The 26,999-nt window shown below is 46.0% G+C and overlaps 1 protein-coding gene and 1 long non-coding RNA gene across 7 annotated transcripts in view; one reads left to right on the top strand and one right to left on the bottom strand.

Annotated features, from left to right (window-relative positions):
* Positions 1–26,999, bottom strand: part of ACOT11 (acyl-CoA thioesterase 11) — a 116,755-nt gene that overhangs the window by 23,191 nt on the left and 66,565 nt on the right. For all 6 annotated transcript variants that reach the window (XM_085885738.1, XM_085885740.1, XM_085885737.1 and 3 more), the window contains 6 exons: positions 25,710–25,829; positions 25,450–25,597; positions 25,318–25,373; positions 19,788–19,854; positions 12,774–12,857; positions 11,776–11,909 (listed from right to left, as the gene is read on the bottom strand). In XM_085885738.1, the coding sequence (XP_085741864.1) occupies positions 11,776–11,909; positions 12,774–12,857; positions 19,788–19,854; positions 25,318–25,373; positions 25,450–25,597; positions 25,710–25,829 (609 nt within the window). The remainder of the gene's footprint in view (positions 1–11,775; positions 11,910–12,773; positions 12,858–19,787; positions 19,855–25,317; positions 25,374–25,449; positions 25,598–25,709; positions 25,830–26,999) is intronic.
* LOC147025113 (uncharacterized) overlaps positions 1–26,999 on the top strand; it is an 81,159-nt gene that overhangs the window by 47,044 nt on the left and 7,116 nt on the right. The window lies entirely within an intron of this gene.

Here is a 26,999-nt window from a genome sequence, read left to right as displayed (position 1 = left end):
GTGATACAGTTGAGTAAGGTTTCAAACTATGATACAGTTGAGTAAGGTTTCAAACTGTATGATACAGTTGAGTAAGGTTTCAAACTGTATGATACAGTTGAGTAAGGTTTCAAACTGTATGATACAGTTGAGTAAGGTTTCAAACTATATGATACAGTTGAGTAAGGTTTCAAACTGTATGATACAGTTGAGTAAGGTTTCAAACTGTATGATACAGTTGAGTAAGGTTTCAAACTGTATGATACAGTTGAGTAAGGTTTCAAACTGTATGATACAGTTGAGTAAGGTTTCAAACTGTATGATACAGTTGAGTAAGGTTTCAAACTGTATGATACAGTTGAGTAAGGTTTCAAACTGTATGATACAGTTGAGTAAGGTTTCAAACTGTGTGATACAGTTGAGTAAGGTTTCAAACTGTATGATATAGTGGAGTAAGGTTTCAAGCAGTGTGATACAGTTGAGTAAGGTTTCAAACTATGATACAGTTGAGTAAGGTTTCAAACTGTATGATACAGTTGAGTAAGGTTTCAAACTATGATACAGTTGAGTAAGGTTTCAAACAGTCTGATAGAGTTGAGTGAGGTCTCAAACTGTATGATATAGTGGAGTAAGGTTTCAAACTGTATGTTATAATTGAGTAAGGTTTCAAACTGTATGTTATAATTGAGTAAGGTTTCAAACTGTATGTTATAATTGAGTAAGGTTTCAAACTGTATGTTATAATTGAGTAAGGTTTCAAACAGTCTGATAGAGTTGAGTGAGGTTTCAAACTGTGATTTCATCGAGTAAGGTTTCATACTGTATGATATAGTGGAGTAAGGTTTCAAACTGTATGTTATAATTGAGTAAGGTTTCAAACTGTATGTTATAATTGAGTAAGGTTTCAAACTGTATGTTATAATTGAGTAAGGTTTCAAACAGTACGATAGAGTTGAGTGAGGTTTCAAACTGTGATTTCATCGAGTAAGGTTTGAAACTGTATGATATAGTGGAGTAAGGTTTCAAACTGTGATTTCATCGAGTAAGGTTTCAAACTGTATGATATAGTGGAGTAAGGTTTCAAACTCTATGGTATAATTGAGTGAGGTTTCATACTGCATGATATAGTGGAGTAAGGTTTCAAACTCTATGATATGATTGAGTAAGGTTTCAAACTGTGTGATCGAGTTGAGTAAGGTTTCAAACAGTACGATTTCGTTGAGTGAGGTTTCAAACAGTATGATTTGGTTGAGTGAGGTTTCAAACTGTATGATATAGTTGAGTAAGGTTTCAAACTGTGATTTCATCGAGTAAGGTTTCAAACTGTACGATATAGTGGAGTAAGGTTTCAAACTGTGATTTCATCGAGTAAGGTTTCAAACTGTATGATATAGTTGAGTAAGGTTTCAAACTGTGATTTCATCGAGTAAGGTTTCAAACTGTATGATATAGTTGAGTAAGGTTTCAAACTGTGATTTCATCGAGTAAGGTTTCAAACTGTATGATATAGTGGAGTAAGGTTTCAAACTGTGTGATTCAGTTGAGTAAGGTTTCAAACTCTATGGTATAACTGAGTAAGGTTTCATACTGTATGATATAGTGGAGTAAGGTTTCAAACTGTGTGATCGAGTTGAGTAAGGTTTGAAACTGTACTATATAGTTGAGTAACATTTCAAACTATGATCAAGTTGAGTGACATTTCAAACTGTGTGATCGAGTTGAGTAACATTTCAAACTGTGATCAAGTTGAGTAACCTTTCAAACTGTGTGATCGAGTTGAGTAAGATTCGAATCTGTATGATATAGTTGAGTAAGGTTTCAAACTCTATGGTATAGTTGAGTAAGGTTTCAAACTGTGTGATCGAGTTGAGTAAGGTTTGAAACTGTATGATATAGTTGAGTAACATTTCAAACTATGATCAAGTTGAGTAACATTTCAAACTGTGTGATCGAGTTGAGTAACATTTCAAACTGTGTGATCGAGTTGAGTAACATTTCAAACTGTGATCAAGTTGAGTTACATTTCAAACTGTGATCAAGTTGAGTAAGATTCGAATCTGTATGATATAGTTGAGTAAGGTTTCAAACTGTATGATATAGTGGAGTAAGGTTTCAAACTGTATGATATAGTGGAGTAAGGTTTCAAGCAGTGTGATATAGTTGAGTAAGGTTTCAAACTCTATGATATAATTGAGTAAGTTTTCAAACTCTATGATATAATTGAGTAAGGTTTCAAACTGTGTGATCGAGTTGAGTAAGGTTTGAAACTGTATGATATAGTTGAGTAACATTTCAAACTATGATCAAGTTGAGTAACATTTCAAACTGTGTGATTGAGTTGAGTAACATTTCAAACTGTGATCAAGTTGAGTAACATTTCAAACTGTGTGATCGAGTTGAGTAACATTTCAAACTGTGATCAAGTTGAGTTACATTTCAAACTGTGATCAAGTTGAGTAAGATTCGAATCTGTATGATATAGTTGAGTAAGGTTTCAAACTGTATGATATAGTGGAGTAAGGTTTCAAACTGTATGATATAGTGGAGTAAGGTTTCAAGCAGTGTGATATAGTTGAGTAAGGTTTCAAACTATTGTTGTGGTTACCAAATTCGCAAACCACCATTCAGGTCCCTTAGGTGAGATATCTCGGTAAGTATATGTGTAGTTAGGCCCAAAGCCGTTGTCTAGTGGGAATACATGTCATTTATGCATGCTGCGACTCTTCAGGATAGCCGTTTTTCTTTTACTATCTTTAATTTGGACCAACCGCCATTGTTACCACCACCAACCACAACATCAACCACCCACCGCGGCGCCGCTTCACGTCACACCTCGCAACCGTCGCATCGCCACCGTTCTTGCCCCGCTTGTGGGTACCGGTGTTGGACTCGTGCAGGGCGCGCGCCGAACAGCGTGTACAAAACCACGGATTTTCAGCTCCAAAAACGGATCAAAAACGACACACGCCCACTTTTGTTCCGACCAATCGGTGAGCGAGGGGCGATTTGGCCCCGCCTCCAGGGCGTTGGAGGGCGGTCGCTATATGCAAATTTATGGATCAAAATGCATTCACGCCCACTTTTCCTTGGGCCAATGGGGAGCGAGGTGAAAGGTCGAAGGCAGGGGGTCAAAGATGAGAGAGCGAAGCCACGAGGCTTATATAAGCGACCGCGTTCGTCAGTAGAGAGAGTTAAGACTTCGCAGTCGGTGGAGTTGGGAAGAAGAAGCAAGAAGGAGTTGGTCGTCGTCGTCGTCGTGTGCGTTGGAGTCGGAGCGAAGAGGACGGAGCTGTGGAGAGGCGGCGAGGGCGGACGAGGGGGTGCTCGCGTCGTGCTGGGAGCTGCACACCAGGGAGGCCGACGGCGCGACCTGGCCGAGGTGGAGACGCTCGTCGCGGGACTCGAGGCAGAGTAGAAATCCTCCTTTCCCCCGAGCATCAGCAACCCCCTCCTGTTTCCCCCCGCGCTGAGATAGTGCGACCAAGGGGGCCCCTTTCCCACCCCCTACCAGACACTGTCCGCGAGGCCCGCGGAGTTGAGGCACCATCGCCGCTCCGCGTCTCATCACCAGACGGGTAGGCCCGACCCGGTCTCGGCCTCAGGCCCGCCTCATCCTTGAGGGTTCTCTTTTCTTTTTCTTGGTTTTGGATATGTGTTGTCGGCGCCGTCTGTGAAGTAAAATTGTATAAGTGTTGCCGTGTGCTCGCGTAATCGGTATTAGATCTGCATTGTCGCATTTGCTTTTTGTGTAGAATTGCATTGTGTTTCTCTTCTTTTCTATGTGCTTTTGGTGGAATTGAATATGTGTGCTTTCCGTTCATCGCGAATAAATGTGCTTTGTGTTGAACTGTTTCCCGCTTCGCTTCGTCATTTCTTTCATTGAATCCTCATCTTGCTTCACGTAAAGGGGTGGTAGTGGGCTGAATACGCCCGATAATTAATCGAACCGTCGAGGCCGACGATAACACCGCTCGGTTATCCCGATAGTACGGAACGGGTCACTTAAGTGGCCCGTGTCCGAAGTCGACCTGCGGCGAGGTGCGATCGCCCGGTCTACCCTCCGTGTGGGTACTTAGGTAGGTCGAATTTGGCGAGCAACCCTATCCCACGCGGGGGCTGATTGGCTCGATCGCGGTGAGACCGAAAGGTCCACCCGTGACTGGTTCCCGGCGTTAGTCCGAGAGGGTCACGACTGGATTGTCCGTCCGGTGGGCGACGTGCCGCGATTCGAGTTACGTGGCCGTCAGCACGCCGGCGGGCGCGAATCCGTAACACTGGTGTCAGGTCGTGCGATACAAATCCATCGCCCTCCTCGCGGCACTGGTATCGGAGAACAGGAAAACGGGCTCTCCTGTCTCCAGCTAAATTCACGGGAATCGGTCCAGGGGTGAGAGAAGCGACCCCCGATTCCCTCCAAATTACGAGCGAGCTAAATTAACCCTTCACGAGAAGCAAGATGGCGTCTCAAGGCGAGCGGGAGCCGGGGGTATTAGAAATGGATGTAGAATGTGTAGAATCCATGGCTCAGGATGGAATCCCCGTGCAGGAAATGTTGATTGTGCAGGAACATGAACTCCCCCAACTGAGCCCAGAGCCCCAAATGGGTGCGGCAGCGGCCGCGGCGTATGACACCTCCCCTCCCCCTTTCCACCAAAACCCTTCCCCAACCCCTGCCGAAACGGCTCACCCAAGCGCACTGAACATGGCCCAGCTATGCGCCATGCTGGCGGAAACGACAGCGAACATAATCAAGCAAATGAACGAAAAGATGGATACATACACAAATGAATTTATAAAAGGAATGAACAAACATATGGATGCGAATACACAGCAAATGAAGGAAGAAATGAAAGAGCTACGGGGTGAGACGCAGAACATGGGCCGATGCCTGCAGGCGGGCATGAAGGCCGTGACCAGGGAGCTGGGAATGGCGACTCCACGTGTGGGAGCAAACGAGCTGGAAGGGGGTGCAGCGGCTGACAGGCCCGCGGTGGAGGCGGGTAAAAAAATAATTCGGGGGGCGTGTTGGGCGAGGGTCGTGACAGAAGAATCGACGGTGACCAAAAGGGAAAAATTAAAGGGGGAGACCAAAACGTGTGAGACGAGACACGAGGTGACGACAACAGAAACTTATAAATGTATAGAGACACGGGAGACAGAAAAAATAGAGGAGAGACAACACGATGAAGACGGGGTAAGTGACGCACACACAAACACGGAGGTAGTGGAGGATAGTGAGGTTGAGCTCGCGGAGCGTGTAGGGACCCAGTGCGAGCACCTGGATGGCCTCCTCCAGGAACGAGGGGAGGGAGTATGCCCCCTTGAGGCGAGTCACGACCAGGTGAGTTCGGTCGTGCTTTGCGAGGTTGAGAGGACGGGTGCTGTGGACAGGTGCACGGAGAGCTTGGGGGGTATAGAGGCCCCGGAGACCCTTGTGGGGACACGAATCCCCATAGTAGTTGTCCCTGTGTGTGTGGTGCAAGGTGTGAGTGCGTCCCCGTGTGTGGAAGCGACCCCGTGTGTGAGTGGTGTGGTGGCGATGGTGCCAGAGTACGTGCTTCCCAGCACGCCGTGTGTGAGTGAGGCACGGAGTATGGATGAAACACCGCGGTTGAGTGCCCCCGCGTGTGTGAGTGAGGCCGTGTGTGTGGATGAAACGGCCAGTGTGGATGAGGCACCGCGGTTGAGTGCCCCCGCGTGTATGAGTGAGGCACAGTGTGTGAGTGAGGCACCGCGGGTGAGTGCCCCCGCGTGTGTGAGTGAGGGACGGTGTGTGGATGAGGCACCGCGGGTGAGTGCCCCCGCGTGTGTGAGTGAGGGACGGTGTGTGGATGAGGCACCGCGGGTGAGTGCCCCCGCGTGTGTGAGTGAGGCACCGCGGGTGAGTGCCCCCGCGTGTGTAAGTAGTATGGTTTGTGTGAGTAGTGAGGCACGCGTGAGTGAACGGCCGAGTGCAAGGGAGACAGTGTGTGTGAGAGAGCGGTATGTAAGGGAGATGTCGGTTGGCATGCGGGAGCACGCAGCCGCGTCTCCCGGGGTGAATGTGATGGAATGGAGTGTGAGCGTCGTAACACGCAGGTGTGCGTGGGTCGAATGGCGGCGACGACGGCGACATGTAAGGAAAGAAAGCCGAGTAGCGGCTGTAGTTGTTTCGGGGACCGTGCCGGGTTCACCCAGCAGTGAGCACGCGGTCCGTGCTGTGCAACGCACGAGACCACCACGTGCTCGCTTGCGAGAGTGAAGTCCCGGTCCGGAAACGCACGCGGTGGATTTGCCGATCCCGCGGACGGACAAAGTTTAGGCAGGATAATGGATTTGGACCGGACGGGTTCTCCACGCGATCGTGTGTGTTAAGCTCCAACGGGCAAAGCACATGTGTTCGCGTGGGGAACCCCTCGAGACGTGGGGCTTGTGTTTTTTTTATGCGCACGGTGACGCCATGGCTGCACGTGGGGTTGGAATCCAGCAGGAGGAGTATCTCTGCCGGATGGTACCGTCCAAGGAGGGACGAGGAACACGTTCAGCTGCATGACGTCACGGGCAGGTGTAAAGTGCGCGAGCTCTGAGTTGCCGCGCAGGTGCTGCGCAAAAAAAAAAGAAAAAAAGAAAAAAAAAAACAAGCCTCACTTTCGGGTGCACAGGATTCCTGGGCAAGGGGTGGAAGACCCCCTTGACCTGGGCACAGGATGGAAACTAGTTAGGGGGAAGGGTTAGCTTAGCTAGACCGACTTCATGGGGCAGGGGTAAGTCCTCATGGAGTCCGTGGAATGGATTAGTTAGAGGGATTTAGTGAGCTTTAGGTTGGGAAATAAAATGATTATTTTGGAGACAGAGACAGACTTTGGATGTGTAGAGGGGACGTAGCTTAGCTACGTAGGTTAAATGGAACGTGCTATAGTTTAAGGGACGTCGGGGGAGCACGAGTTAGTTCGGGGATGCAGATAGAAGGATGGCAGAGTTCAGCGGTGTGTGTGTTGAAGAGTTGGAGAGTTGTGAGGTGAGTACATGGTGAGTGAGTGAGGCCAGCGGGTCTGTGTGTATGGAGTGAATGGGGAATGCATGGTGCGATGAGTGATTGGGGGGAGGAGTGACTCCTGCCCAAGGGACCCCGGGGTCAGAGTAAAGTGAGTTAGCTGGGTTAGTCAAATTGAAAAATGGAGGTCGTTTTGCTGTTGGTGGGAATGTAGGCTCGAAACCCATTTGGAGGGGTGCAGGAGCCCTGTTGACGGGCTTGGGAGCGTGGCTGCGAAAGGTGAGTATCGCTGAGTGGGTACCCCGGGCACCAGGCTAGTCGGCCGCGGTAGGCCATGGGCCCATGGGGGCCGGGATAGAGTAGTGGGCACGGGTGCGCCTGCTTGGTGCGGCGGCCCGGGGCGCCATTAGCCGCGTGGGCAGTGTTGTGGGCACGGGTGACCCTCGGAAAGGGGCCCGGGAGGCCGGCCTGCCACGTGTGCGTTTCAGGGGAGGTGCCATGGGGGGCACTCCCCGGTGTTAGGGAGCTGGTAGGCTCGGAGGCAGTGTAGTGCCCGGGGGTGCCATAGCGGGAGAATCGGCAGAGGGTCGTGCCTGCCAAAGGGAGCCACGTGTCCCAGCCAGGAGACTGTGTGAGGGCACGGAGAGAAAATTGGGGGCCGAGGCCCGAAATTGTGAGGACACCAACATAGGCGACGGGAATCTGGGTTGTTAGAACCAATAGTTTAAGCGAGAGGCGCTTGTTGAAAGCCCCGGGGTAGTTTAACTGTTAAATGGATAGGGTAGATTAGGAAGTGTACCCCTCCGCACCATCCATCCCCTCGTTCTCGTTGTGGGCCGCTGGACCCACTTTGTGTTATAGATCGCCGAACTCTGGGGAGGCCATTCTGAGGCTTCGTTGGGCCTCGACACAGGACGCTAGCTCTCCCTTATTCCCCTCCGGGAAGGGAACGTAGGGGTTGGGAGTAGGCTAGGTGACAGGATAGGTTAGCCGAACAAAGACGATAAAGGGGGTTAGGGGACGATTTATAGTGGGGAAGTAAAAATAAAAACAACAAAAAAAAAATAAGTTGGGGCTAAATTGGTTTTTCACAAATTAAGGGAGTGGGTATGTACAGTGACAGGCAAAGGCGATAGGTTGGGAGGGAGACAGGTAGGTAGGTCCGAGCCCACCTTCCAAGTGGCCAGCACCACCACACTCCCTCCACCAACCTCCACTGAACGGCAAAGGCTGGCCAGCTTCATCTGCTGGCTGTGTTACTGCAAGGCCTGTGCCGGCCCACTTCATCGGCAGCTGTTGTGTTGCTGCAAGGCCTGTGCCGGCCGGATTATCTGCAGCTGTGGTACTTCAAGACCTGTGCCGGCCAGTTCATCTGCCGGCTGTGTTTGCCTGCAGCGGCCTTCTTCTGCGGGCTGTGTTTGCCTGATCACCTTTGCCATGCCATGCCCACTGCCCCTGTTCACCAGCCCCGTTCAATTTTTGCTTTGCCCCCCCCCCTGTTCATTTCCATGTGCGCCAGGATCCGCAAGGCAACAGTTTGCAAGCTGCGAGAACTGCCCTGTTGGCAGCTACAACACGGGCCTGCAGTGGCGGCCCGTGCACCGTGTTTGTGTTCATCCATCCATTCGTTGTGCTCATTGCGTGTGCCACTTGAGCTGGCACGGAGACTGCATTTGTGCAGCCCATGCACCGTTGTGGTTCACTGCATTCAGTTCAAACCATTCATCCATCCATTCATTGTGTTCATTGCGTGTGCCACTTGAGCTGGCACGGAGACTACGTTGTGCAGCCCATGCACCGTTGTGGTTCACTGCGTTCAGTTCAAAAGGGAAGGCCTTGGACTGCGTGTGAGCAGCCAGCCACGTTCCCTGTCACCTGCATTGTTTTGAGCCAGAGACTGCATGCGAGCAGCCTGGCTCCCTGTTAACTGCTTTCTTTTTGCAGAGTTCATTGATCCTGGGCCATGGTTTAGTGTAAAATTTGTAAGTTAAGGTTAAGATGTACTGTAAATATGAGTGCGCCCCCGGCATGTCTGTCCTAGCGCCGGCAATTTTATTTAAGTCGTCCGTGTGAGTGAGTTTGTTTAGGTAGTTACGCAGCCCTCAGGTTATTTATTTTGGGGACACGAATACCATGAATGTCGCACTCAGGGATCCGTAGGTAAAATGTACTAGGGGAAAACTACACATGATGGCACACGAAAATTTGACGACTCGGGACGAGTCTGTAAAAAGGGGAGGGGGTCGTGTTGTGGTTACCAAATTCGCAAACCACCATTCAGGTCCCTTAGGTGAGATATCTCGGTAAGTATATGTGTAGTTAGGCCCAAACCCGTTGTCTAGTGGGAATACATGTCATTTATGCATGCTGCGACTCTTCAGGATAGCCGTTTTTCTTTTACTATCTTTAATTTGGACCAACCGCCATTGTTACCACCACCAACCACAACATCAACCACCCACCGCGGCGCCGCTTCACGTCACACCTCGCAACCGTCGCATCGCCACCGTTCTTGCGCCGCTTGTGGGTACCGGTGTTGGACTCGTGCAGGGCGCGCGCCGAACAGCGTGTACAAAACCACGGATTTTCAGCTCCAAAAACGGATCAAAAACGACACACGCCCACTTTTGTTCCGTCCAATCGGTGAGCGAGGGGCGATTTGGCCCCGCCTCCAGGGCGTTGGAGGGCGGTCGCTATATGCAAATTTATCGATCAAAATGCATTCACGCCCACTTTTCCTTGGGCCAATGGGGAGCGAGGTGAAAGGTCGAAGGCAGGGGGTCAAAGATGAGAGAGCGAAGCCACGGGGCTTATATAAGCGACCGCGTTCGTCAGTAGAGAGAGTTAAGACTTCGCAGTCGGTGGAGTTGGGAAGAAGAAGCAAGAAGGAGTTGGTCGTCGTCGTCGTCGTGTGCGTTGGAGTCGGAGCGAAGAGGACGGAGCTGTGGAGAGGCGGCGAGGGCGGACGAGGGGGTGCTCGCGTCGTGCTGGGAGCTGCACACCAGGGAGGCCGACGGCGCGACCTGGCCGAGGTGGAGACGCTCGTCGCGGGACTCGAGGCAGAGTAGAAATCCTCCTTTCCCCCGAGTATCAGCAACCCCCTCCTGTTTCCCCCCGCGCTGAGATAGTGCGACCAAGGGGGCCCCTTTCCCACCCCCTACCAGACACTGTCCGCGAGGCCCGCGGAGTTGAGGCACCATCACCGCTCCGCGTCTCATCACCAGACGGGTAGGCCCGACCCGGTCTCGGCCTCAGGCCCGCCTCATCCTTGAGGGTTCTCTTTTCTTTTTCTTGGTTTTGGATATGTGTTGTCGGCGCCGTCTGTGAAGTAAAATTGTATAAGTGTTGCCGTGTGCTCGCGTAATCGGTATTAGATCTGCATTGTCGCATTTGCTTTTTGTGTAGAATTGCATTGTGTTTCTCTTCTTTTCTATGTGCTTTTGGTGGAATTGAATATGTGTGCTTTCCGTTCATCACGAATAAATGTGCTTTGTGTTGAACTGTTTCCCGCTTCGCTTCGTCATTTCTTTCATTGAATCCTCATCTTGCTTCACGTCAAGGGGTGGTAGTGGGCTGAATACGCCCGATAATTAATCGAACCGTTGAGGCCGACGACAACACCGCTCGGTTATCCCGATAGTACGGAACGGGTCGCTTAAGTGGCCCGTGTCCGAAGTCGACCTGCGGCGATGTGCGATCGCCCGGTCTACCCTCCGTGTGGGTACTTAGGTAGGTCGAATTTGGCGAGCAACCCTATCCCACGCGGGGGCTGATTGGCTCGATCGCGGTGAGACCGAAAGGTCCACCCGTGACTGGTTCCCGGCGTTAGTCCGAGAGGGTCACGACTGGATTGTCCGTCCGGTGGGCGACGTGCCGCGATTCGAGTTACGTGGCCGTCAGCACGCCGGCGGGCGCGAATCCGTAACACTATGATATGGTTGAGTATATCACTTACAATTTAATAATGGTGAATCTCATTCAATCCAGTTTCCAATATTGATTCGATTCAGAAAACTCATGCTATATTCAATACTTTTTCTTTTTCTACATTTCCATTTTATCCGTGCTACAGTAATATATTGCCCTATCAAACAGTATTTCTGATTATACACCACTTTTCACCCTACTTGCAATACGTGAGAAAAGGATATGAAAAATGCAGCTGATATTTCAACAATTTACTCACACGATTTGTAAAGGGTGAAAATTAATTTTTCACCAGGTACCCCTTCAAGTAAACTATTAAACAAGATGGCTGTGCCCAGTAGTAGTTTTATTCCAACTAACATGGTAAACTTAGCTTAAAATCAAGGTTTTCTTTCTTTACAGGAGTGAAGCTTATGGAAGATCAAGTTTAATTTACTAACTGGAATATAGCAAGATAGCGCGAGTAGAGAACATATAATTATACATTTATATGGCTTTTGCTCATAAGAATGTAACCTTTCAAAGTTACTATTTGGAATACTGAGAGATTTGTTCACTTTTTTTTCTGCCTTTATTATTTATTTACTTTTATTCAGCAGCAATTTTGCTGTATTTATGGGTGATTGGGCTGCTGCCTCCTTGTATTTAGAGCACTGGTATGTATGTATGCATGTATGATGTATGTATTTACAAGGCATCATTAAACAGGTGATTGCCACAAACAAAAGGAACAAATGTCTCTTGAATGGACAACAGCAGCATAAGAGTCCTTCGATTGTATAAACCCAAATTGATTGTAGCATGAATACCTGCACATCTACTGTAGCATTTTTTTTTTGTCTGATCAAATAAAATGTATTCAAGGTGTTTAGATCCAAGGAAGGACAATCACTAACTGGTAATGTTTGTCCCAAAGATGCCGATTGTGAAGATCCGATAATAGCAGGAAAGCTTGCTCAGCTGGTACTGTAGCTTCCATCTGAATGCGGAATGATAAGAAGATTCCATCCTCGATGCTCCACAAGGTTATCTGCGGAAATGGAGGATGGGGCCATTGCTGCCTTTTCTCATGATATCAGTGGTATATCAAGGCAGCCAATAATTTCACAGTAGTCTTAATGGTGACTTGAAAAAGTCTGAGAGAAAATTGTTGGGGGCGAGGGAGGAGAGGGAGTGACAGGGTGGAGAGTGTGCGGCACTGCTACTTGAAGGCAACAATTACAGTAGCCACCCAAAAGTACTCAAAGGCATTTGAGAGGCGACTGTAAACAAGCAATTGTTAGAACCTAAACATCTGATCAGACACGGCAGGCAGATTAACCATTCAACTCAGTTTTTACTGACAATCCTGTAGCAACATGGCAATTCTCCTGAGGGCAGAAGCTTCCAGTCCCAATCAAACATGATGGCTGGGATGCCAATGCCATGCTTTTATAATTCGATGCATTTTATTTTCAGACCTGTGCATCTTCATTACAGATTTGTTTTGGTTGAAGTTATTCTCCCATCAGAATTCACTCATTTATGCAATACTATATTTAGTTTGCTGACCTATATATTCCTTGGTTTATCTTCTTTATTTTGCTTTCCCAATTTTTTTTTCTTTACCTTCTTTCTCTTTGCCTAAAAACGTTTATGGTGTTTTTACAGCTTTGTGCTTATAATGGCAGAAAGCTTTAACAGTGTATTTTCCATACATTTCATTGAAACCAAGTTCAAGTTCTTCTGATGGAGATTACAACTGGAAACCCTGATCTCCATTTACAACTAATTTCTATAAACTTGTGAAAAATCATGTGACCATTGCACATTGCCCCTTTTTTGGAACAGGCCACATTACTATTCCATGGATATATTTCCCTCTTGCTCACTTCGTTCTTTGGATAGCACTTACTCCATTTTTTGTGGACACATGCTCCCAGCCACCACAGCCAGCCAGTGACGTCAACGCTGAAACATTATTGTAGCTCAGGTAAGCCTGCAACAATAGACACCAGTGAAGCAATGCAAGAACAAAAACAAGTGGACGTGTGCTCACCTACCATGCCAGGAAAGTCAAATGAACAATCTGAATGCTCAAATGATGTTGTCATTTTGAGCAACAAATACACCACATTACTGCCCTCTAATGGAATTACTACCAAAAGGTACTGTGTAATCTATAATAAAAAATGTTAGTGTGTGTATGTCAAATATACAGCAAGTGGGCACCCAGCAAAGAAAGAAAGAAAACAAGCCGGAGGCGACGATGGTTCACGAGCGATATTTGACGATGTAGATTGTTTCAGAAGTCAAGGATGAGACAATGTGATAATTTTTGACCAAGTTATAAAAATGATCAACATGATGTGGTACGAGTGACAGGTTATTAGCTGCAAAATGTCGAAAACCCAGTTTCGTTCAACAACTTTCAAAATTTGACCTTTGCATAACCTTTAAAGGTCACAAAACAATGTTGTGGACATTAAAATTAAAATAAGGAAACAGGATACGTGCTATAGCTTAATGGAGTTAGTTCGTCGAAGAAGGTCGAAAACCCGGTTCGATTCCCACAACTTTGAAAATTTGACCTTTAAAAGGTCAAAGGTAAAGGATTATGACCTTTGGTGCAAAACTTCCTCTGGAACATTCCAGGAACAATACGTCATATAGGCTATATGGCATTTCGCACTCCTTGGATTATCCATACTTTGATGAAATCAGCGTAAAAACAAACTTGAAGGGGGCGCCACGGGCAAGGTGTTCGAGATAGAGCAAAATGGTTTCAAGACTTTAGGTGGGGAATGACCTCAAGATTATGCATAAAAAATATTGTCATCCTCGCTCTCAAAGTTTGGGCGGTCGATTGAATTTTGTCAAAATTCGCAATTTTCTAAGTTTTTGACCTTGTGACCTTGATCTTGGGACGATAATGAAAAATCTGACAACAAGTTTTAGATAAGGCCAAAAAAAAAAATGTTGCATTGGCGTAACCCGCCCGACCCTAAAAATTCCGCCGACCACACGTTTTTTTTTTGTTTTTTTGCTATCGAAAAATTTTGCCGACCCTATTTTATTGCTATTTTTGTTGTTTTGCTATCGTTTTCAAGTATCTTGTTGATTGCGATCGCGATCGCAAAAACCCGGAAGTGTTTCGGACAGAGCCGGTACTCGAGCCGGGGGAGATTTTGGGAGGGATTTATTAGGAAAAAAAAAAAAAAAAGATCCTGACCGACCTACCCTATTTTTCAGTGACCCGTTACGCCAATGCAACATTTTTTTTTTTTGGCCTAATTCATTTTGCTATTCAAATACCGAAGAACCCATTCCATTCAGTCAATTCCCTAGGAGAAGATAGATTTTTTTTTAATCAGACTACCCCCTAAAAATGACAATTTTTTGGGCATAGCCCTGCCCACAATGGGTGTAGCACGCCCTCATCCAGGAAAACACAACTAGACATTGATATCGAACACATAACCAAGTTTCATCAAGATCGGATCAAAGTGCACGGAGTTATACTCTGGACAGACAGACACACAGACATAACGAATATAGTGGTCACTCTGGCTGGCGCTCGTGAACTAATTATTCGGCTTGGGAGCTGGAACGTCAGAACTATGCATCCTGGCATAAATGAAGAAGACCTACTTTCAACTTTAAATGCATGAAAGACAGCACTGATTGATCGTGAACTTTACAAGCTTAACATTGACATTGCTGCTCTTCAAGAGACAATATTGGCCAACTGGATCGATTCGGGAGACCAACTATACCTTTTACTGGCATGGCAAGAGCACAGAAAACCACCGTCAACATGGTCTAGGCTTTGCAGTCAGCAACAGAATGATGCAGTTAATTGAGACAACTATGGCAACATCTGAACATCTCATGCGTCTCTTCGCCTTTCATTTAAAGGAGGCTTTATGACCATCATCTGTGCTTATGCCCAAACTCTGCATGCCAATGCTGAAGACAAAGATCACTTCAATGACACTATCCATGAACTTCGAGCCTGTCCCTCATGGGGAAATAGTTTACATTCTCAGCGATTTCAATACATTGGTTGGAACAGACAGGGACTCGTGGCCAATATGCCTAGGCCATCATGATGTTGGCAAAAATACACAAAAATGGGCAACGGGTATTGGAGCTGTGTGTTCAAGAGGAGCTCTGTGTCACCAACACTTTCTTTCAAGGAAAACATCAGCATAAAGTGTCCTCATATCACCCAAGGTCAGGCCATTGGCACAAAATTGACCGAATCATCACCAGGAGACAAGACCTGTCCAGCACTTTTCACACATGTTCCTACCACAGTGCAGATTGTGATACTGACCACTCCTTTGTCATAAGCAAAGTGAAGATGCAGCTCCGGAGGCTTCACACCTCCAAGCAAAATAAACGATGACAAACGTAAGCAGTTTTTGGACATTCTCAAACAGTCTCTACCTATTGAAAGCTTAACTGGCAATGTCAATGAAGCCTAGAAGTCCCTAAGGTTAGTCATCTATGAGACACATTTGGCAAAGGAAGAGCTCACAGGAAAGACTGGTTTGAAACCTTTTCAGTAGAAATGGAGCCAGCCATCAAAGCAAAGAACACAGCTTACTTGATGCACAACATAAACCTAAATGCCCAAACCCGACATGTCTTGAAGCTAGCCAAGGCTCTTGTGAAAAAGAAAGCAAGGTTTTGTGCAAACAAATATTGAATCAACCTTTGCAAAGATATTCAGATTGCCTGTGACAAAAGAAACCTTCACACCATGTATGATGGAATAAAAAGAGCACTTGGTCCAACCATCAGCAAAGTTTCTCTCCTGAAATCAGCAGATAGTGAGATTCTTACTGACAGGAGCAAGCAGATGGCTCGTTGGGTGGAACATCATAACTTGACTTGTACTCCCAAGAAAGGGCTATTCTTCAGCTTGTGCTTGAAGTTCTTCCTCAACTACCTGCCACGATGAGTTAGATGCAGAACCATCATCATCTGAGCTTGATAAGGCAATCGATTTACTGGCAAGCAGGAAAGCACCTGGCAAGGATGGAATTCCAACAGAACTGTTAAAGTACAGAAAGCCTCACCTATAAGATTTCCTTCTCTGCTGTAGGGAAGGATCTGTTCCACAAGACATGCATGATGCAAACATCACGTTGTACAAGGGCGATCGGGGAGATTGCAACAATTACGGTGGCATCTTGCTCCTCATTGTTAGCGGGAAGGTATTTGCCAGGATGATCCTAAAGAGACTCCAGCAACTCACTAGCTGAGTGTCCTGAGGCACAATGTGGTTTTCAAGCAGGCAGATCCACTGTGGACATGATCTTATCTCTTCATCAGCTTCAAGAGAAGTGTAGGGAACAAAACACACCGCTCGACCTCACTTTCATGGAAATCACAAAAGCTTTCGACACCATCAGCAGAATGGGTTTATACAGGGTGTTAGAACAAATTGGCTGCCCCCCTACCCCCCACCCCCAAGCTTCTCAGTCTCATCAATTCTTTTCACAAAAAATATGCACAGCGCAATACAGTTTGATGGATCCACCTCAAAGTTTTGAGATTAAAAATGGAGTGAAGCAGGGTTGTGTCCTGGCTCCAACTCTGTTTGGTATTTTCTTCTTGGTACTTCCAAGGTACTCCTTCCCTGGAGACATGGAAGGAATCTCACTTAACACCAGGACAGATGGCAAGCTGGACAACCTGCCAAGATTAAGAGCAAAGACAAAAGTGCGGAATGTCCTGATCAGAGAACTTCTCTATGCAGATGATGCTGCACTTGTCACCCACACAGAAGACGAGCTCCAGAAGCTAATTGATTGTCTCATGTGTGCATGATGTTCTCTCTCACCATCAGTATCAAGAAAACCGTGGTGATGGGAAGAGGTGTCACAACCCAGCCCCCGACACCAAACAATACTCCGCTGGAAGTGGTCAGCAAATTCAGTTATCTCAGGTCTATAGTGACTATCAACCTGTCTCGACAATGAACTAAACGTTCACATTGGGAAGGCAGCCACCACCTTTGGTTGTCTAACAAAGGGGGCATGGAAGAACAGCAAGCTGACCCTCGAACAAAGATGCTGATCTACAAGGCATGCATTATTAGCACCCTACTTTATGCCTGTGAATCATGGATGACTTACAGCTGTCAAGAACGGAGACTTAATTTACATCTACGCTATCCCACCTCACATCCTTGGCATCACGTGGAAGGACAGATGCACAAATGCATGCCCTCTCCCAGGCAAATCTGCCAAGTATCCTTGCAGTCATTAAGCAAAGTTGAATGATGGCTTGGGCATGTGCACAGGATGGAAGATGGACATATCCCAAAGGATGCCCTATATGGGGAGAAAGCTGGAACCAAAGACCAAAATGGCACCCAAAGCTGAGTTATAATGATGTCTAAGTGGGATATGAAAGCCCTGCACATCAATTTTGATAACGTGGGAAACTGTAGCCAACTCCAAAGGCATATGGCAAAATCAACAATTATGGGCAGAGTTAAGCCATCATGACCACCAGTGGCTGGAGCAGCTGCATAACAGACATTGCCACAAAAAACAATATCCCATAACTACAGGAGATGACAACCACGCCAACTACTTCAAATGCAGCACTTGTGGTAGACTGCTGCTCCCAAATTGGTCTGTACAGTCACCAGCGGAAGTGCAGCACAACACAACACATGACTGACCTCTCTAAGAAGTGCTGCATACCCTCAATCTTGTGCAGATGAACGAATGCCATCGCTGTATGTCAGTCCGTCCATCCGTCTCCTCCATAACTCCAGAGCCATGTAACCGAGGCATTGCTAAACTTTGCATGGATACCAAAGGAACTCCAAGGTGGTGAATTAATGAAAATTGGGTGTTGGGTTAATTTAAACACCCCTTTTGAAGATAATTTAGGGAGTGCTCATCCTATAAAACCCAAATAAGCCTTACCAAGATGGCATCACATCATTATGATCAGCCCTCTGTAAGCTCACTCGAGTCTGAAGCCACCATTTTTTTTTTGGTCTGCTCAACAATTCCTCAACTTGGAACAGGCTACCACAGTTTAACGATAAAGTTTTTGTTTTTCCTGTCTCTCTGCCTCTCTCTTGCCTGATCATCATGCCTATTAATCTCTGGATACATTGTAATGCGTATAAACACCCAGAGATGCCAGAGTTTGTGGCTTTATTTAATTTCCGCACATTCCATAACCTCTGGAATCTCTTAATCTCAGCCAAATTTCAAAATTTTAACTTCTTAATTAACTTCATCGGTTGTTCCAACTGCTTTAAAAAAAAAAGTGTTCACATGTCCAATTCCAACATCGCTTTACATTCCGGGCACACACACACACACACACACACACACACACACACACACACACACACACACACACACACACACACACACACACACACACACACTCCACTGGTGGTGTCTTCTACTGTTAAAACAACATGAATGTTCTGAATACAGCTAAGTTTGGGTGAGAAGAAACCAAGGTCATCATTTATCAATCACTAATTCAAATTTATCAGAATCTTCACAAACCTGTGATCACAACTCAGTAAACTATACATGAGCTGCTAAAATCAAGTATAGTATTAGCTAATCAATCACATTTACCAATCAAGTACAATTAATGACTGTTAGGTGTTCCTCATCATTAACATCATGTGTTCCCCTCTACATAATCCATAAAGCTAAAAGCCCATTTTTCATACTGCAAAATAGATCGATCAGGATTAACTTTTAGCTTTAAACAAAATGGCTAAAATTTGAGTAGATTGCATTAAAATTGTGTCTGCAAAAGTTGTTAAAACATTTAGTGAAATAGCTCACATCACTCGATTTTCAAGGTGCGGTATCCCAAGCACAATCAACAAGTGGTCTAATTGACAAACCAAAGACTAGAAGATCCAAAAAGCTGTCCAAGGATAATATCCTTTAAAAATAGAAAGACGCCCATCATTGAAAGGACAACGGAACTGGTAGAAGGATCAGGTGTCATTGTCCATCCAACAGTACAAAGGTTACTTTTGAAATCAGGACTGAAGAAGTCTTGTGGCAAGAAAACCTCTTAATGGGGAACAAGACAAAAGGCTAAAACATGCACAATAACATAAAATTTGGACTATGGAACAATAATCAAAGTTTCAGTTATTTGAATCGAAGACAGTATAGGAGAAAATAAAAAAAAACCTGAAACTTATAAAGAACCTTGCTTGAAGCCAATAATTAAGCATGGAGGAGGCTCCATTCAAGTTTGAGAGTGGATATCCTCAAGTGGTGTTGGAAAATTGATAAAATTTGATGGTATATTGACTGCAGCAGGGTACAAATAAATGTTTAATCCAAAATGTTATCCCAATAGTGGTGGAAGACTTACTTATCCAAATTCTATCTGACAGCAACATAATGATCCAAAAACTCAGCTGGAAAAATGAAAACCTATTTGCAATATAAAGTGGAAGTTGGATTCCTTCAACATATGAAATGGCCCCCAAAGCCAATACCTCAATTACACTGAAGGTGTACGGGACTATTTGGACAAAGATAAAGCAACAAGGAATTTCAGCAACTTATATCTTTTGAAAGTCTTGGAAGAGGCATGGAACAACATTCCAGAAGATTTTATAACAAAACCATTTGAAAGTGTCCCAAGAAGAATTTCAATGGTTTTGAAAGAAAAGGGTGTACATACTCGCCGTTGGTTTACATCAAGTTATATTGTGTATAAATTTGGTTATTTCAATGAGATTTTTTTTCTTAAAAGGTATATTTGCATTGAACACAGTTTTAGTTTCCTTATGCAGCAGAAAAGATAAATGCAAAATGCCTAAGACTCTTGCCCAGCAGTGTATATTGAGAAAGGCAAAAACAGGCCACTGTGTCAGCTATACAAGGACAACATGCAACAATACCTGATTGCTCGTCTCCCATGGAACAGATAGTGGAGCTTGACTGGGCTTGCATGAGAAGATGAACTTCCTGCAGACAAAATAAAAAAAAAAACAAATAATAATTTTCAAAAAGCTTCCTGACAGAAGTTCATCTATTTATTGTCAGGAAATTAATGGGGGAAAGAAAAAAGAAAAAGAAAAAGAAGAAGAAGAAAAAGTAGCGGTACATTTGAAGTACACCGCCCTGATGCCAAATAAATAAATAACAAATCCTCCAGTGTGCAACATCGCTGGGGCACCTTTGGTGCCTGGTGATGCCGCCTTGTAGCGCATGGAGTCTGAACCGAGAGGGAACAGTGTACAATAATTGATTGCTTAACTGCATAATTCAAATAAATGAATAGTAATCATAAAATTATTAATTTCTCAATCAATTGCCAAATAGCATACAGAAACCACCATCGTTTCATCCGAATCTGTAACTTTTTGAAAATTAATTAAAAAAAAAATGAATATTTCATCGATTAATTGATTAATCAATAAATCAAAAATACTCTTCATGGCCAAATAAATTGGTCACTGTCATATCCAAATATCAGCTTCTGAGCTCAAAATATGCCAGGATGAGAAATAAAATAAATAGGTAACTAATAAATCGATAATTAAGTTATTAATTAATTGATTAATCAAAAAATGAAAAGCAACGTTTTTGCCAAAGCACATCTTCACTTTTGTTCCCAAATTTCAGCTTTCCAGCTCAAAAGGATGGCTGAGATATCACCTGGACAAGCAAGAAAGAAAATAATCGATTAATCAATAAATCAAAAATAATCTTTATGGCCAAATCAATTGGTCACCGTCATGTCCAAACATCAGATTCCGAGCTCAAAAGGTGCCCAAGATATTGCCCAGATGAGAAAGAAAATAAATAATTAATAAATCGTTAAGAATTAAATAATTAATCAATTAATAGAGTAATCAACAAAATACTGTTTTTGCCAAAGCACATCTTCACTTTTGTCCCCAAATTTCAGCTTCTTAGCTCAAAGGATGACTGAGATATCACCTGGAAAAACAAATAAACAAGAAAAAGAGCAATCCAATTGCAGACCATCGCCAGGGCTTCTTTTGAGTGGTGTATTGTTTTTATGGGTTGGAGGGTAAATCCAACATGGCTGCCAAACCATGTGCCTGATCAAGTTGAAATATAAAACATTTATTCCCCATCTCCACTCGATCATAAAAGTAAAGTTTCACATCGATTGATTAAGTGGTTCCAGAGAAAACATTTAATATTATTCTTCAATACAATCGGGCTGCCAAACCATGTGACCCATCAATTATTCCTCAACACACTTGTACAAACATGGCTTGGGGAACACTTGTGTGAAGTTTCCTCTCGATTTGTCCAGCTGTTCCAGAGAAGATTTTTATAGGTTCCAGAGTTAATTCAACATGGCTACCAAACCACATGACCAATGACATCATATGCGTGAACTTTTTCTTCCTCATGGACAGGCGGCCGGCCATACGTGTAAAGTTTTGCCTCGATCTGTTCAGCTATTTCAGAGATTTTTGAAGGTTTAAAAAAAATGGCTGCCAAATCAGGTGACCGATGAAGTCATGAATTTTTCTGTGGACCATTGTATCCCAAGATGACCCTCAATTTTTCCTACTGATTGGATGTGGTAAACATATGTAATTATGATGTCATAAAAATATCACTTATTCCCCATGAGGAGTACTTGCTACATGCCAAGTTTCAATTTTTCCCTTGGTGCGGTTTCAGAGCTACAGAGGTCCAAAGTTTTGGTTTTTCCAATATGGCTGCCACACAACGTGGCCTATGATGTCATAATTATCATTAAAACATTCTCCATGAGTGGTTGCACCAATGGTGAAAATTTGGTCTCAATCCGACAAGCGGTTGCAGAGAAAAACACAAATATTCTGTGCGGACAAAGACAGACAAGACAAACAGGTCAGGTCAGGTATGGGAGCATGTGCCAGAACAGCGCGTCGCTGCGTCCACTTTCCACCGGTACTCCAGGGGCCTCCGTCTGGCCATCCCCCAGGCAGATGCCAGGCCCATCCCCCATCTCCTTGAGATGATGGTCAACCTGCTGCAACCATGAGGCACGTGGTCGGCCCACTGGCCTCCTCCACTCATGAGACTCCCTCGCTGAGAGAATCTGGTGAGCAGGATCAGCGTCAGGAAAACGAGCCACATGTCCATACAGCCGCAACTGACGCTCACGGACTATGCAGGTAACAAATCTCATCCGGGTCTCTCTCAGCAACCGCTCGTTGGACACAAAATCCAACCAGCGATAGCCAAGGATTCTCCGAAGAGACATGGTACCAAAGGAATTAAGTCTCCGTCTCAGATCCTTGGTCAGAGTCCAAGTCTCGCACCCATAGAGCAAGACTGGAAGTACCAAGGACCTGAAGACTCGGACTTTCATCCTCCCGCACAGGTACCGGCAGCGCCACACCCCCATGATCCAATGAATCCATGACTCCCCAGGCCCGACCCAGACATCTATTGACCTCTGACTCACAGCCAGCAGAGACATGAATATCACTGCCAAGGTAAGTGAATCTCTCCACGACCTCAACCTCCTCACCACAAACAGACACAGACCGGACAGCAGCATCCAAGATGTCACCGAAAGCCTGGATCTTCGTTTTGACCCAAGAAACCCGTAATCCCAACGGCTCCGACTCCTCATTCAGCACCTCGAGGGCCCCCAAGAGGATGTCTAAAGTCTCCGCAAAGATGACTGCATCATCTGCAAAATCAAGGTCCGAGATCTTGACATTCCCAAACGATGCAACGCAACTTGATCTCTCCGACATCCTCCCTAAAATCCAGTCCATACAAGTGCTGAAAAGTGTGGGGGCAAGAACACATCCCTGACGAACTCCAGTAACAACTGGAAATAAGTCAGAGGTGGTACCAGCACACTTCACAGCACTCTCAGTACCAGAGTAGAGTTCAGACATCAGATCGATCAGTTTTGGTGGCACCCCAAGAAGACCAAGAATCCCCCAGGGGACATCCCAATTCACTGAATCGAACGCTTTACAGAGATCAACATAGGCTGCAAGCAGCCCCTGCCGAAACTCTCGTCTGCGTTCGGTGAGGACACGAAGTGCAAGGATACGGTCAATCGTTGACCTCTTTGGTGTAAAGCCTGACTGCTCTGGACGCTGGTGCTCAAGCAGATGGTGGCGAACCCTGTCAAGAATTATCCGAGCAAAGACCTTGCCCGGCACTGAGAGCAGCGTCACCCCTCGGTAGTTGTTGCAGTCTTGGCGATCACCCTTCCCTTTCCAGAGAGGGACAACAAGGCCCCTCTTCCAGTCAGTTGGGATGATGCCTGTGTTCCAGGCAGAGCACAAAACTGCATGCAACGACACGAGTGCAGCATTTCCACCAGCCTTGAGAAGTTCAGCATGGATGCCACAGATCCCCGGAGCTTTGCCCCGTTTCAACTGGTTCACCGCAGCTCGTGTTTCCACAAGCGAAGGTGGACCACAGTTGATTGGAGGGTCAGCAACAGGGATTGTAACACCCTTGACGTCCAACTCGACAGCTGGGGGATCAGCCCGGTACAACCACTCAAAGTAACCGGCCCAGCAGGCCTTCACTTCAGACTCCTGTCAAGAGCCTACCACTCTCTGCTCGAACTGCAGTGCTCCGAGGGATGGGCTTGGATGAACGTGATGCGCGAATTCCCCTGTAAGCGGGACGAGAATCACCTGTCCACAGGTGATGCTCTACCCCTCACAGATTCCTCGCACATAGGCCTCCTTGTCCACCCTCAGTGCACATACAGTTTTACGCCTCAGCTCCCTGAACAGCTCAGCTCTGCCATTCAGCCTGGCCCTGCGACTCTGGTCAATGGTATCCAGTGTCCCTTGAGAGACAAAATTCTTCTTTGCCCTGCGGTGAGCTTCAAGGCATCCACCGGCAACATCAAGGACGGTGGTCTTGAAGGCGCTCCACAACTCTTCAGAACCCCCCAAAGCACCCAGACCCCCCAAGTGTCCACTCAGCCTGTTCGCAAACTCCTCAGCTACTCTCTCATCCTTGAGCTTGGCAACATCCAGCCTAGGCTGGGATGGTACCATTCTCCAGGATTTAAGGTGTAGCTTTAGAGTTTCTACAACAAGCCTGTGGTCAGTATTGAGGAACTGAGCAGTCCGGTAGACCTTGCAGTTCTGGATCATCCTCCAACGACCATCAATGAGGACATGGTCAATCTCCTTTGCCACACCGCCAGCGTTGGAATACCAAGTCCAGCGATGAGCTTGTGGGTGCTGAAACCATGAACCAGCCACCCTAAGTCCATGACTTCTTGCAAAGTCAAGGAACTTAGTGCTATTCTGGTTCATAGTTCCTGACCCATGGGGACCAACACACACCTCATAACCATCCCTATCAGTTCCAGTCGATGCATTGAAATCCCCCAAGACTAGAAGTGTATCTCGTCTGGGGCACTGATCAACCACAGACTCGAGTGTAGCGTAGAATGCGTCCTTCACGGTGAGATCACTCACCTCAGTCGGAGCATAAACAGAGACCAGGGAAATGACACCTAAGGAGTGACGAATCCTTAATCTCATGATACGCTCGTTGACCGGTGTTACCTCAATTATCATTGGGGTCAGCTTATTGGACACAGCTACAGCAACTCCTTGGGTATGGTAACCATCAGAGCGACCAGACCAATAGTAGGTGTAACCACCCACCATTATCTCGCCGCAATCCGGTCTCCGAACCTCAGAGAGAGCTGCAATCCCGATGTCCAAACGCTTGAGCTCAGATGATAACAGAGACAGGTGATCATCCTCTCTTAGGGATAGGACATTCCAGGCACCCACCCGAAGGGACCGCCTCAGGTTAACCCAAGGAGACTGCTGTCTGGTGGATGGCACCTCAGCACCACTCCGACACACTCTCCCGCAATCTGACCCAGGGATGTTACCCCGTGGTTTCCCTCCTATCATCAAAGATTGGGGGTCCCGAAGGCTTTGCCCCAATCCCGTCATCCGGTGAGCTGCCCTGCGAAGGGAAGCTGCACAGGAGGTACTCCCACGGAGTGGGTTTTCAGATTTTTTTGCGTTTTGCGGAATGAAGGGTTTTACGGTGGCCGGAGTGCAAATCCTGCCACCAACCTCCTAATAAGAAGTGACCCAACTGCAGGAGGACGTCCACAGACACAGTTGGGCACTAGATATGGATGGCCGTTGGCTCACAAGGAGCTCCTCCGCCCTTTGACAAACAAGACAAACTAATGGACCCAAATGCAATACCCTCTCCTTTGGCGAGGGTAAAAAGAAAATAAACAAGAAAACACACAAGAAAACAAACAAATGGAGTGAAAACCTCCCTTCCTTCCTCGCCCAGCAATGGCATCATGCATCGCCTGGATATGGAATAGGGAAGGAGCAGTGTACATAAAGAAGAAGAAGAAAAAGATTTGAAGATTGGGCATTGGGGTTGGAAAAGTCGAGACTAAAGAAAATGTCAAATTATTTTTACCTCTCTAAACGAATTTTCTTCCTTGCAATAGCCTCTCGGTACCTCCGTTGTCCATCCTGGAAAATAAAGTGGGTTGAGTTGAAATTTTGCTCACAAATGTTTAGCAACATGTCAATGGCTGCCGAGACCGACCCCAAGTGCAGGTCGAATACGAGGCAGCGTGCGAAACTCCCCAGATGGCTTCTTGACGCTGTAGACAAGGAAAGCGGAGTTTATATGACGTGTTGGTCCAGGTGGATCATCACTGTTCCAAGCCTCAACGCAGACCCCAACCTCCATCCTGGAAAAAGAAAACCCATAAACGTGATACCACTGTCATCACCAAAGTTTGGCTGTTTCACTAAGATTTTCTTTCTTGAAGATATATTTGCACAGATGTAGTGCACACTTACACAGTGTGGAAGGAGTTGTTGACAATAGCACGGAGGGTGAGACGATCACCCACAGCAGATGGACCACGGAACTGGAACATGTCAATGGCTCTCAGAGTTGCATGCTCCCCACACAGGTGGCTGCACACACATTCCACAGTAAGTGTCTGTACAGTACACCCAGATACGAGTCGGTCTATACAGCATCACAAAGAAAAAACTACATATAGCAATACCCCTAGGCGCTCACCTGGTAGAATAATGATACTGAGGAGGAGGTCAATGTGATACGGAGTGTACCAATAAACCAATGTTATAGCAAATACCTATTTTGGGGGGCAACCCCCCCCCCCCTTCCACCCTCTCAGTAAATCCACTTCGACCCTGATTAAAAAAAATAGCATGAACAAACTTTGGTACACACAGGGTGTGAAGGTTGTGGTAATGTTTCATTGAAATCATGTGCATAGTTTCAGAGAAGAAGTTGCAAGTATTTATGGACAGATGACTGACTAAAGGATGACGCGCCATCCCATAAGCTCCCCGAACTATGTTCCAGGCTAGTTTACTAGAATGGCACTTGGTATAGCGCATACCTCCACCAGGCTGAACAGTTTACGTTTTGTATCCCACTAAAAGGCCAGATCTGGATCCGGACCTCCAAAATATAATCGAGTTGTTTTTTTTCAACGACCAAACTCATCTACCAAATTTCATCTGAATCCGTTCACAACCTTGAGATATACTATATCGTTTTTGGCCCCCTCAATGGTGAAGAATCACTTGAAAAATTGGAAAATCTCATACCCGGATCCGGATTCAGATCCTAACCGAAATCAAATTGATTTGTACTCGTCATACACCCAACCTGTCCACTAAGTTTTGTCCGAATCAGTCCATAACTTTTTGAGATATCATGTTATCTATCGTTTTTAGCCCCATCACTCCATGGTGAAGAATCACTGAAAATTATCAGATCCAGATCTTCAGCAAAGTTTAATCAATTCGTCCTTGTCACACATCCAACCTGTCCACCAAATTTCGTCCAAATCTGTGCACAAATTTTTGAGATATCCTGTACACATATATATATATACACACACACACACACACACACACACACACACACACACACACACACACACACACACACACACACACACACACACACACACACACACACACACACACACACACACACACACACACACACACACACACACACACACACAACCTCCGCCCACCTTCAGTGGTGGAGGTAATAAAAACAATTTACGACATTGTTTACGGCAAACAGAATTGTTCAATCGA

This window comes from Eptatretus burgeri, chromosome 6, assembly GCF_056783735.1.
Source record: "Eptatretus burgeri isolate ZD-2024b chromosome 6, Ebu_testis_v1, whole genome shotgun sequence".
Classification (NCBI taxonomy): domain Eukaryota; kingdom Metazoa; phylum Chordata; class Myxini; order Myxiniformes; family Myxinidae; genus Eptatretus; species Eptatretus burgeri.
Note: the sequence above shows the minus strand (reverse complement) of the source record. Positions and strands in the feature narration are given on the sequence as shown.